This window comes from Gallus gallus, chromosome 19, assembly GCF_016699485.2.
Source record: "Gallus gallus isolate bGalGal1 chromosome 19, bGalGal1.mat.broiler.GRCg7b, whole genome shotgun sequence".
In the NCBI taxonomy this organism is placed as follows: Eukaryota; Metazoa; Chordata; class Aves; order Galliformes; family Phasianidae; genus Gallus; species Gallus gallus.
Window position 1 is genome coordinate 7,810,520 of NC_052550.1, and position 12,587 is coordinate 7,823,106.

Genomic DNA, 12,587 nt, shown 5'->3' on the forward strand with positions numbered 1-12,587 from the left:
TCTTTCATTTGTTTCCTCCATGCCTTTAAACCTACTTCCTCCAGCTGTCCTGCACTCTGCACAATGGAACATCCTGGAATACTTCAATCAACACAATTTACAAAATCACTTCTTTGCTTACCATCTCTTGTTGGAAACTGCTGCCTGCAGTTCACATGGGCTCTGTTCTGCTTGAAACTGCAGCATCTGTGTTTGTAATGTGCTGATGAACTGGGAGAGCCCGATGGGCTGAGCTGGGCACTGCTGCCAGATGAGCTGAGTAGTAACCTGGGTGCCTTCCTTGCATTTAAAACATCTGAGCTTAAATGTGGTATTTGCAAAGGAAAAATGTTCATTTGGAGTCTGAGTGCTGTGAGCGCACCCACTGCTGTTTTATATGTTGAAATACCAATAGATACAGCCAACACCTCTGTTTTATATTCTTCTGGATTGTGCTGTAGAGGTAACAACCATTGCAGCCCAATCTGGGAGGCCGTGACCCTCACCTCCCCTCCAGCCTGGTGCCTGGATGCAGAGGGAAGCTGCTTGTCCTCTGTGAGGGTGACAAAGCCTGGCAGGGGACTGGGGGAGGGAAGGCTGGAAGCAGGAACTTCCCTCCTGCCCCACTGTGAGCTGCTGGGCCATCCGAGTCAGCGGCCGAAACGGGGTGACTGCCAGTGCCGTGTATGGCCTCTAGTGCTGCTGGAATCACTGCACGGCAGGAGCTGGACACTTTATCTCAAGCTGGAGCTGTGGTAGCAAACAGCTAATGGGAAGCTCCTCTGGCTGTGTGAGGTTAGCTCCCTTACTTCGACTTTTCAGAAGCCTGTGACGTTTTGATGTCATATTAACGTTTAAACCATCTTGAGCCTCTTGGGCAGTTGTAGTTGTCTGAGCTTGCCCCAAGCTGCAGGGCCAGTAAGGCAGTCGGTGCCCCATTCTCTTCCTTTCAGAGGTTGATGGACTTTACCTTTCAGATGCTGACACTTGGTTTTCATTATCTGCTCTTGATTTCCTTGTGGCTGACCCTGGCTGCTGGGAGGTCACATCATGCTTTCTCCTCACTTGCTCTCACGCAGTCTCTGCGCTGTTGGTTGTTTTTTTCCTTTCCAAATGAGCAGCCTGAACTTTGTGCTTTTCTTGTCCCTGCTTCCTTGACCAGGCTGGAAATAACGATAACAGTGTGAGGCAATCTCTAATTGGAGGCATTAAAGCCAATCATCACTGCTAGTGTCAATTTGAGCAGATGCTGTGATTTATTCCTTAGTAATAATAAGTGGCTGACTAAGGATGGGCGAGGAAAAAATGTTGACGGATTATTTTTGTCTTCTGTCAGCACCAGAGTTTGAACTTGGATTCTTCCAGTTGTGCCTTTTCCTGACGTGGGTCTGTGTGACTGCTCCTATAGAAAGCAGCGTGGGCATAGCTTTACAAAGCGTCTGCTTTTCTTGTTACTCCTCAAAGTAGCAACATGGCCCCGTTCTGCATTCCGTGGGACCACGTGCCTGCTCTCTTGGTGGTTCTTGCTCAGTCATATTCAGAGCTTGTGGCTCATCGTTTGGAATTTCCATCAGCTCTGCGCCGTGGGGCAAAGCTTGACTGAAGTGGGAATGGAAACTTGCTAACAGACATGTGACTGTAAAGTTAATACACTGCTTGAAATGCCGTGACGGTGTGCTAGAGCCCTGGCTGCCTGCTGGATGCTTGTGGCACCAGAGGATGCTGTAGGTATGGGATCCTTCTTCATTCTGAGACCCTTTTTATGTCCTGTACTGCATACCAGACAACACATTAAATCATGAGACGTTTTAATCTCATCGCACAGACAGACAGACCGGAGGTGGTCAGTAAATATGCTGATCCAGACCCAGTTTTCCTCCTGTAATCACAGAGCAGTTTGCTTTGGGGGCAGCTGTTCGCTGCTCCTGGAGATAAAAAGGTGCTGTAAGATGGTGTTACTTTCTGGAGAGGTGTAGTGACTTCATAGATGAGTATGAGATGAGTCGCAGCCTGGGGCAACGCTTGCAGGATGTTTCCCATGAGAAGCAAGCTTTTGCTTTTCTAATTTATCTTAATCAAATATGGTAGGACATGTTCCCCCCCGTGGAAAGGTTGAGCCTTGGGGCCGGTATGAAGAGCTCCGTATCCATGGAGGAAAACAGATTTTTAGTGCATTAAGTTCAGCTGTGAGTTCAGGGTAATATTTTTCTTGCTGGCAGACGTATCGCTTTTCTTTGTGAAATATTTCTAACTTAGAATGAGTCTAAAATTATGTCTTCTCCAAATACAAAAGGTTAAAATCGGATGCTGTTCTTGTGCTTGCAGCACTCGGGCAGGATGGCTGTTGTGTGCAGGGACACGTGAGAGCACCGCCTTTGAGATGCAGTTGTTTGCAGCTATGGTTCTGTTCACAGTCTGGATGCACAGAGTGATTAATACCACGAAAACGTGATTCACTCTTAATTGGATATGCAGTCATTTCTCCTCCTGGTAAAAAGACTTCTCTGTTGTAAATAAAATGAGCATCAGTGTGTTTTTAAAGAGCTGAACTTCGCCTTGCAGAGGTGAATTTCCAAGTGTGATTTATAGATTAAAAAGAAAAAGACTCTACTTTCTAGACATTTCACAACACATTTGGAGTAACTTGTTTCTAAGGATTAGCAGCATCTATTCTAACTGGGGTGACTTCAGTCACTAAACTTCCAAATTCTCTGAAGGCTGCGAGTTCAGGAGTTCGAGGGTGCCTTCTCTAAGAGTTGTACAAATAGGGATTTCCAGCCCTCCCCCCAGATTACTATTACTAAAGCATAGATTTATGTTGAGTTGCTCTTGGTGACCAGCTCTTGTCCTGTTTGATTTTAAATGGCACAGATATTTCTAACAAATTGCATTCCAGCCTGACCACAGGCTCCTGCTGGTCGCCAGCAGTGGCAAGCAAATGCTTCTAGCCCGAGTCAGCAGAACGTTTCTCAATTTCTCCTGCATTGGCCCCTGTGAGTGCCTCCTGCAATGAGGGAAAAAGACTTCACTGGAAGAGGGTGAGGAAAAGACAGTTGTGTTCAGGATCTTACATGCCTTGAATTTCTGTGACTGTTCCTGGTTTGGCAAGCGGCACGTCTACTGAGTCGGCTGGTTTTAGTGCTTGTTGTCTGGTATGAGGGTTTGAAGTCGTTTTGTGGAGCTATTTTTAAAGGTAGAGCTGCGGAGGAGATGTCTTAGAGGTTTTCCTAAAGCATTGTGAGAGGTAAACCTCGGAGTATGTGCAGAGGGGGAGAAGGTGGGAAAGTATTGCTTGGAGAGGGTTAAAAAACAGTGTGAAAATGAGTCCTTCTGGCTCGAAGGAGCACAGTGTGCATCTGAGTGTATATTGCCTGGGCTTTCCCAAGGGTGGCACCTGGAGTTGGTTCCCCGTCCTGTTAAAGCAGAGTTAAAGCAGCCCCACTGCTGCCTACAAAGCAAAATGGTGCCTCTTCTGCAACACACAGACCCTCCCCACAGCCACGGCCCCGTCGGCCAGCCATTGTTTGGGAGGTGCTTGGTAACGGGGCTCTGTAGAAGTGTTGTGCTCTGTGTGAGCTCTCAAAGCAGCACTGGAACAAAAGCAGATGTGGGGGGTGATGCATGCGGCTGCCACGCTGCGAGCTGCTGGCCCTTGGACTAATGGGACAGCTGGGCTGCACTGCAAGGACATGGGATTGTTCTGCTCTCCTTTGGCTCTTTCTGAATTTTAATACCCTGCACTTTGTCGCTGTAAATGAACTGTTTATGCTTTATTTGTTATTCCAGTTAAAATGTGGCTTCAGTGTGTTCCATAACTCCAACTTCTTTCCATTATAGAATTGTTTACATTGCAGCGGAAGAATTATGTTCAATTGGCGTAGTCTTCAGGTGCTTCGTTGGCCATTTACAGCAGCTTTGCAAATGCCTTTCTTTTTTCCACTGGCTGCCACTGGTAAGATGTTTCCTTTGGCAGACATCTGTTGGTTGAGCTCTTAACAGGAGGCGATGCTTTGGGACTGTTGGGCCATTCCGAGGCTGGCAACCCCACTGGGAGAAGCAGCTCATGGCAAGGAGCTCCCAGAGGAGGCATTTTGTCTTTGCATCCTCTTGGGAGCACAGGGCCTTCTTCACACCACAGTGCACAGTTTGAGAAGAAATACTGGCAGTGCTCTGAGTGAAACCTTACAAAGAGGATGGGGGAGCTTCGTTAGAGCACAGATTATATTTTACTACAATAAAACTGAAAGTAACAGCCTGCCATCACAGCTGGCTGCAGTTGTACTGTAGTGTGGTTGACCTGCCAAATTTTGTGGAACCGAAAATCGTACTTCTTGATTCACACACCGTATCGCCCTGCCTCGGCAGCAAGCTTGCCCCTACTCTCAAGGGAACATAGGAAATGGTCATTTAAACTCAAGTGCATGGGGATTTCCTCCATGCAAATTTCATGTTCAAGAGACTTCTACTGCCAGTGTATGCAGGTGAAACCCGTGGGTTAAGGAAGATGGCTCGAGAGACCTTTCCCTGTCCCAGATTAGCTGTCAGACTGGGGAGGGGAAGCGGGGGGTGCAGCTGAATTCTGTAAGCTTTAGAACACAGTGGAGAAAAGTTACCAGGTTTGCCATGAATGTACTTTGGGATTTGAGGAGAGTTTCATTCTGTCTTTGCCCCTGTCCTCCATGAGTCAAATAGAAATGCATTATTTGTTTAGGTCTGAAATTGCTGGGATGGGGGGGGGGGTCTTGCAGCTGTTACCAAAAAGGAGTCCATTGTCAATATGACTTCTCGCAGTGTCTCTAGTACATGTTACAAGTCACTTGTTCATTCTTCCTCCTATATCGAAATCACTTCTTGTGTGTCAAGTTCTGCATCTCTTCTTATTTTACTTCAATAAACTGCAGAATTTGTATCTCATTGCCATGAGATAAGTTGCCGTGCAGATGTGGCTGTGTAGGTGCTCTGGTCTCTTCAATGAGGCCTGAAATGTTGGCATGAGTGAACCCAACTAAAATCTTCTTCCCTAAGTCTAGGAAAGGCACTGAGGCTTCACCTTTAGTGTGAGGCTGCAGCATCTCACCCTTTCATGTGCAAATGAAGGCTGTAAGATCCTCATACCTCAGGCTCCTGCGTTTCAAAGTGAGCTTTGGGAGCCTCACAAGGTGAAATGGCAGCATTGGGTTCTATCATACTTTCTCTTTCCCTCATTATTTTGTAAGAAATCTGGCTTTGGGAGGTATTAGGCTCCCTTATTGGTCTAATAAGCCTTATTTTTAAGGGCTTTCTCTTCTACAGCACCAAGTGCTGGGTTCGGAGTACTGAATGTAGCTGTAGGATTGCCTCTTGACTTCTTTTGTATTTAAATAACAGCAGTTCTTTAAGGTTGAAGCAGTTGAATTCTTCAGTCAACATCGATGCTCATTTTTGGTGGTTTGCCCCAGCAGTCGTTTGATGTGAGATGCAGAGCAGGAGTGATCCATCTGTGTGGCACTGAAATAACACCACAGTCCTGAAGTATATTTCAGACTGCTTTGTGAGGTCGCTTTCTGGTACATGCAGAAATACAGGCATGAGTTAAAGCCACGGGTTTTTGGAGAAAGATCCAAAAGTTGCAAAGCTCCAATGGAAGATGTGATAAGGTCTGGTCATTCAAAAAAAGCTTAATATGGAATTTAAATGCTTTCATCCTCTACAAACAACAGCAGGGAGAGCACCTGCTGCAATAAAGCTGCTGGCCCTGAATATCTTAACGAGACCATTTCAAAGTTGATTAAATTGAAAGTTTTCCTGTTTTGAGAAGGAAGGATTCTTACCTTGCCGTGGCAGAAACTGAAAGACTCCTTAACCTTTTTATTTGATGACAAGGCAGAACTTTATGAAAGAGCGTTAATAGCTTATGTGGCACTTCAGATGCTCTTAGAAAAACCCCGTATGTTATTTAACATTAACGGCCTAAGTGAGAAATGGTAAGTTCTAGCCTACGTTCTTTACATCACGGACAAAATGGGGTAAATGCAGGTTTTTTTATTGTAATCTTTATTACAACTCACATGAAATGCGTTTGGAATTCTGTTTTTCCAGGGTCCACACATAGCATCAGTTACTCTTGCTGCCTATGAATGTAACTCCGTTAACTTTCCTGAGCCTCCGTACCCAGATCAGATCATCTGCCCTGATGAGGAGGGGAGCGACGGATCCATCTCTCTGTGGGCGATCATCTCAAAAGTCAGGCTGGAGGCCTGCATGTGGGTAAGCCTTGCTTTGTAAAACCGGGGCTGCTTTAACCTACACACCTGCTTTTTCTGTTCAGCAGCACTCAGCAATTGCTTACTTGGGCCAAATGAGGATGGCTTAACGCTGCTGCGTTTGTATCTGTGGTACAAAGAGCTGCTTTCCTGATCAGCCTTCTCTGCACTGGCCATGTAGTATTGATCCCCTGTAGTATTAATCTTCAAGTTCTTAAAGGACCAACTGTTATGAACTGCAGCGTTACACTGCATGCATTAAACAATAAACCTCAAAGAATTTGAGTTTATAATTTGAGGGAAGTTGCAGATACTCTTAGAAAGGATTCAGGCCCTGATACCACAGCTGAGATGTTTATTGTGGGTTCCATCAATGAATCAGATTAAATGCAGTGCTGTGTTACATGTTTTTGTATAGCATTTCCTTTTCACTGCCTGTTTCCATCAGGGTAAACTTTTCATTTCAAACAGGAAAAGCAGGTTGGCTTCTAAATGAATCAGGAAATGCTGCTGTTGGAACTTCCTTTCTGTTCCTTTTATTCCCCCTGCAGTTTTGGTGTAGTTTGCTTTTTGGATGACTTTGATCAGTTGGTGTCTGTTTCATTCTGGATAGGTGACTTTCAATCCCAGTTTATACAGATGTATCTGCTGAGAACTGAACTGTGTGCCACATTCACTTTGCTTTTACTGCTGGATTCCTGTTCTGGGTGACCACTTAATTGGTAAATTTGTGGTTGTCAAATTCAAACGTACAGAGGGGAAATCCTGAATACAGATAACATTTACTGTCTGCTCTCATGTTCCCAAATACCTCCTCGTGGTACAAAAAGGTATCTTAAGGCAACTTTGGTCACTGCAGCTTTTAAAATGATCAGCAGCTGCACTGCTTACAGGAATGAGGTTTAGGCTGCGCGCATCATGGATTCGACCCATGTCAGAGAAAGTAAAGTACAGCTCACAGTGTTTGTGTGGAGTGATGTACAAAATCCATTGTGATTTTAATAATGGAAAAAGTGGACTTGGAGCTCTCTTGAGAAGCAAAGTATATCTTCATTTTCAGTCTTTCTAATGAGAGGACAGATTTCCCTGAATGCTTGATGAGTGGCTGGAGATACAAGTACTTATAAGACCATAAATATAAGCTTTTTTTTCTCTTTTTATTTTGCTGCTGCTCTGCTTCTGCTTGAGTTTGTTTAACGCAGACAAAAATGGCACTTACAGTCATGTTTCTAGGGCTGCAAAATACAAACGCAACTGAGGGTAAACACGCGTTGCTTAATCTTCAGCATCTAAAATAATGGAACAGTGATGAGAATTAAGCTCAGCAATGAATTAATAGCACTGCAAGCACTGAAAGCTTGTGTCCTTCAGAGGACAACAAGTGGTACCTCCAGTCTTTCGTGAGAGCAGCATTTCTGGGTCCAGGCTGTGGAAAGGAGAAAGGCACTGGAGCAACCCATCCCCCTCCCCGCCTCCCCTTCTCGCCTTGGAGTTCCCTGCCCACCACCTTTCTGCTGACCTCTGTCTCCACTCACTTTTCCCCCGGGACCATCCCCGTCTCTCAGTGGTGTCTAGTGTAATGTTATGCTTTCTTGGAATGTTTCATGAGTACATAAACATTACTTGCTAATTTCCTGTAAGCCAGATCATGTTGGCGACTGCTGCTGCTTCTTCTAGTGCGTTTCTTTTGTGTCATGATTCCAGTTAATGTTTCATGGAAGCTGTTGGAGAAACTTACTCTGGGTTCTGCCGTATCTAAACCAGATCCCACTGAACTGGAAAGCAATGGCAGCTTCCAGAAAACAAAGCAAGATGAGCTTTTACAACTCAGAACCTTACTAAAAATACTTGATTTGAATTTGTTTTCAGCTTGGAAGTGAAATGGGGAATAATCAGAGTAATTCCTCATCTGAGCTTCATTGATTGAACTCTTTTTTTTAATGGAACTGGGAACTAATAATTGGATGTAGTGTCTGAGTGTATCATGAGAAACAGTGGATAAATGCAAAAGCAAAGGAGTGATTGGCTGTGTGCAGATGTGCTCCTTGCACAGCACATGGAGCCCCGTGAGGAAGAGGTGCAGTAGCACTGCCAGCCTCTTTCCTTCAGCCTTGTAAAGTGAAACGCTGTCGAAAGGCTGCAGAGCCAAGAGCTGGCTGATCTCCTGGATTGTTTGGAAGGAGACAGGAGAGTGGTAGGAATATAAGATTTCATGTAAAACGTTGAAAGCAGGACGGTCCCACCGGGGCACTCTGCAGAGCTCTGCCTGTAAAGCTGCCCAGGCTGAGTATCCTGCCAGGCCTGAGTGCAGGGATTGCTCTGCAGAAGGGATTGGATTCAGATCACAAAAACATCAGCATCTGTTCCAGCTGACCTAAACCAGGTACAGCTTTTTCCAGAGATGAAAATCATTACTGCTCCCCTGCATGTCAGTGATACTCATTTCTGTTGATAATGAGTGTTGCTGGAATTAAATACCACCGTATCTAAGGAATTATTAGGTGAAATGGAAAGGATGGTTTTAAAAATCACTATAAAAATTGGCTCCACCAGTCCTGGCCTGCAGAAGGACTCCCCCAAACAATCTGCTAGGTAGGTGTATGCCAGTTTTCACAGCCTGCTATCCCACAGGGGCAGGGTATTCAATAGTGCCCTACATTTTTAATGTGTTGCAGCTTTCCTTTTTCTTTTCTTTTTTTATAAGAAAGGAGGGGAGAGAATAAAAGCACTTAATTGCTGGGGATTAGTAGGACAGGCGGACCGGGATGAAATCAGTTTGAACGACTCTTTCTAGCAGAGTCATTTCCCCATTTCCTTTTCTGAATATACTGTGTAAAAGAATTTCGCTCAGCATCTATTTGCTTTTCCAGTTTGCTGTTAGCAGAACTTGCATCCCATGTTAAATAGAGAGCTAATGTTACAGAAAGCAGTTAAATAGTTACTGGGTTGTATCCTTCATTCCTTGCTTTATTTTTTTTCCTTAAACACACGTAGGGAACCTATGTTGGGTAGCCCTGAAATCATATGATATTGTTGCAGCTCGGGGATGTTTTGTAATGAGCATGTGACCGATCCACTTTAATGAAAGTTCACGTCCAGTACACGCATGCAAACCTCTTCCTCAGCTAACAGAACGAAGCCAAGGCGAATTGGCAGAGCCCGGAGGAGCAATGTGACTTTTTGTTCTTGCATCACCCTGAGAACATAACCTCAAGTGAATTTTTCTGAGCCGTCGTTGCTACTGTGTGCAGACTGATCTCCCCCCCGTGCCAGCAGCAGGCAGATTAATGAAGTTCAGCTTGTTGCACCCGTTTGAGTTTTTCTGCTGTGGAAAACGAGGCGTAAACGTGAGATGCTGCGCTTAAAGTGAGACCTCAGCAGTTGGGGTAACTGCAGAGAAGGGCAGCATGGAAAGCCACAACCTGTTGGTTTGGAGTACCCACAGCAGCTGGAATTCTCCCTCGCGTGCAGCTGCATATAGAGTGGGAACAAAGGAAATTGAAAGGCTTTTACATAGCTTCAAAGGGATAGAAAAGCATTTGTTACTCACTCCTGACCCTAAGAAAGAAAAGCCATCTGCGTGCAGCTCAGTTTTAGCACTTTTCCAGTGTGCTGCCCGACTATTGTGTGTTACCTGTCCTATATTTAAACTATTCTGAGTTTAATCCAAGTTCCTGTTTCATTAGCCTCTGTTTATCCATATGTTCAGTCTCGGTTGTCTCTCTTTTCTATTCTTTTTCTTTGGTTAAACTAAAGTTGTATTTACCCACAAGACTGAAATGAGTCATTTGATGTCCTGAGAAAACAAATATAATTTTCCTGTGGTGAGAAAGGAACCGTGCTTTCATCTCTAGTTCTCTTGGCTTTCTTTATCCCATCTTAAGGAGAGAGAAATCTCCAGATCGAGCTTTGCTTAACCTTATTTTCCTTGCTCGTAGCTGTAGTAAAACTTGACCCTGTTTTCTAATAAACACTTGCACGAGGTCTCATGACTTTGTGAACCGTAAGTAAACTGCATGACGGCGCAGGGGAGGAGTTCCCAGATGGTTCTGCAGGCTGTGCAGGAGCTGTCACATGCTGGCAAGTGTGCCTGGCTCTGTGCAGGAGGCGAGATGGCCGGGCTGGGCCGGTGTGTGGGGTGGGGATAGGGATGGGGATGGGCTGCAGCCCCTCACAGCAGCACACTGCTGGCCCCAGGGCAGGCAGGGCTCACAGCTGTGACCTTGCAGTGTGGTACCCTGCATTGAGAAAAGCTGCATTTCCCTAACATGGAAAAATGGGATCTCATAGCCAATGGCTTTATATTTAATGTCAGGAAAAAGCTGTCCTGGTGGATGAAAGCAAGCTCCTCAAAGCAACTGCTTTCCACAGCCCTGCAGTTATAACGTGGCACACATCTCTGGCTTCCAACCTTTTGAATTGTCTGTGCATATTGCGTGTCCCATTTGAGAACAGAGAAATAAATCTGGATTATTCTTTTCCCAGGGTGCTGGCACAGCCATTGGAGAGCTGCCTCCGTATTTTATGGCAAGAGCAGCCCGACTCTCTGGTGCTGAACCTGATGATGAAGAGTACCAGGAATTTGAGGAGATGCTGGAACATGCAGAGACTGCACAAGTAAGAACAGTGCAAAACAACAGAATTAATAAAACACAGAACAACTAGATGGAGTAAATAACTGTTGCAATGAAATGAGAATAGAGTAAAGATCAGTTGGTGCAAGTACACAAGGGACTTCCCAGGGGTGGGGGGAGATTCTCCATCAGGTAGGGATACCTCTAGGGGCAGGAGATTGATTTGTTGAAGCACGTACAGTAATGCAGCCAAAGCATTTGCTACAAGTACTGCATTTATTTACAGTTCCAAAGACAGCACAGTGAAGGTAGAGAGAAAGCAAACTAACAGGTTGGTGACAGAGGAGGGGCTGTAACAACCATGATTATAGAAAAGCTGCATTTTAAACCTCCCTGGGCTGGGTGACTGTCAGTCAGCTTATCCCTCCCCACATGACCTTGGCCACTGACAGCCTCATCAGTCAGAGGAAACATATTTTTCCTGATGTGAAAATGCAGTGAAACTGCCCCAAATCCCTTTATGTTGTTGATCTTGTGATTTGTTCTCTTGGCAGATTAAATACCATTTGTGTGATAACATAGTTTGTAACTGATGCTTTATGTCAGTCAGATGTTACAATTCTGCATTCAGGACAGGAGTTTGCATCTTCTCCAGAAGCCATCCATAGCCATTAACTGTTCTGCTGGGGAACTTTCTTGATATAATTAAATACTTCTCTTCCCCCCTCCTCGATGGATAGTGGATGAAGCTTTTGGAAATACTGAGTGCCATCTAGTAGTGCTAACAGTGAACCCTGTGTTTTATGAGAGCCTCCTCCTGCTAAGAAGTTCCATAGGGTTTTCCTGCTATTTCAGTAGTAAATTCTTCTGTTTCTTTGAAGATGGAGTGGAAGGGGAAAAAAAAATCTGCTTTGGTCTTTGTCCTGCTGTCAGTCTTTGCTTTGTGAAGTAATCCCCAGCTGTATAAAAAGCACGTCCCGTGTAAAGAAAGAAAACCAGCAGTCCAATGCATGACTTGAGAGCTGAGACGCTATCTGTGTTTACTGAAACTCTCCCAGCAAATTATATGCACATAAAGCTGTGGGAGCAGCCAGAGCCGTTTCCAGACTGCACAGTGAGATTATTGGGCAGAATGCTTCTGCTAGAAGAGCGTTTTGTCAGGACAGGCCAAAATGTGGCTGGCTGTATGGACTGCTCCACGTGAACGGATGGCACTGTGTCATTCAGTAAGGAGAGTGGTGGTGTTATTTACCAGTACTTTTGATTTTATTTTCTTGACAATTGAGTTGGGATTGAAGCGTGTTTTGTGGACGGATAGCCAGGAAGAAAAATCTTTTTGAACTACGCTTGTGGTTTGGTTTCTATAAAATTCTCTTAGCATGAGGCTTTGACAGTGATTAAATTGTATTGCGCTCATAAAACTGACAGTTGAGTTTTTTCCACTTAATAACATGACTTCCATTTGGCTTTTGGCATCCATCGTGTTTTTGCTAGATGTCTGTGGGAGGCAGGCCTGCCTTTTCCTATGACCTTGAGTAAATCCCAGTCGTTAGCGTAGCTTATCGCTGTTTGTTCTGTAATTGCAATTTTGTGACCAGTTATAAAGGCTATTTTTAAATTGCTCAATAACGGTCTTTATTACCTACATCAGCTTGTGCCATTCTCCAGGTTTAGGTCTTATGCCCATGAAAGCAGGGAATGTGACAAGTGTCTCACACCATGGAGACTGCCACAGCTGTTTGACGTCAAGTGACAGAAGCCTTCTCTCAGCATAAAGGTCTCGCTTCAGCCT

General features: G+C 44.9%; 1 protein-coding gene across 11 annotated transcripts in view; it reads left to right on the forward strand.

Annotated features, from left to right (window-relative positions):
- Positions 1–12,587, forward strand: part of VMP1 (vacuole membrane protein 1) — a 55,996-nt gene that overhangs the window by 16,520 nt on the left and 26,889 nt on the right. For 9 of the 11 annotated variants that reach the window (XM_046902683.1, XM_040650502.2, XM_415880.8 and 6 more), the window contains 2 exons: positions 6,058–6,225; positions 10,707–10,838. In XM_046902683.1, the coding sequence (XP_046758639.1) occupies positions 6,058–6,225; positions 10,707–10,838 (300 nt within the window). Of the gene's footprint in view, positions 1–6,057; positions 10,329–10,706; positions 10,839–12,587 lie in introns of those variants that run through there. The other 2 variants (XM_046902684.1, XM_046902685.1) reach the window with 2 other exon arrangements.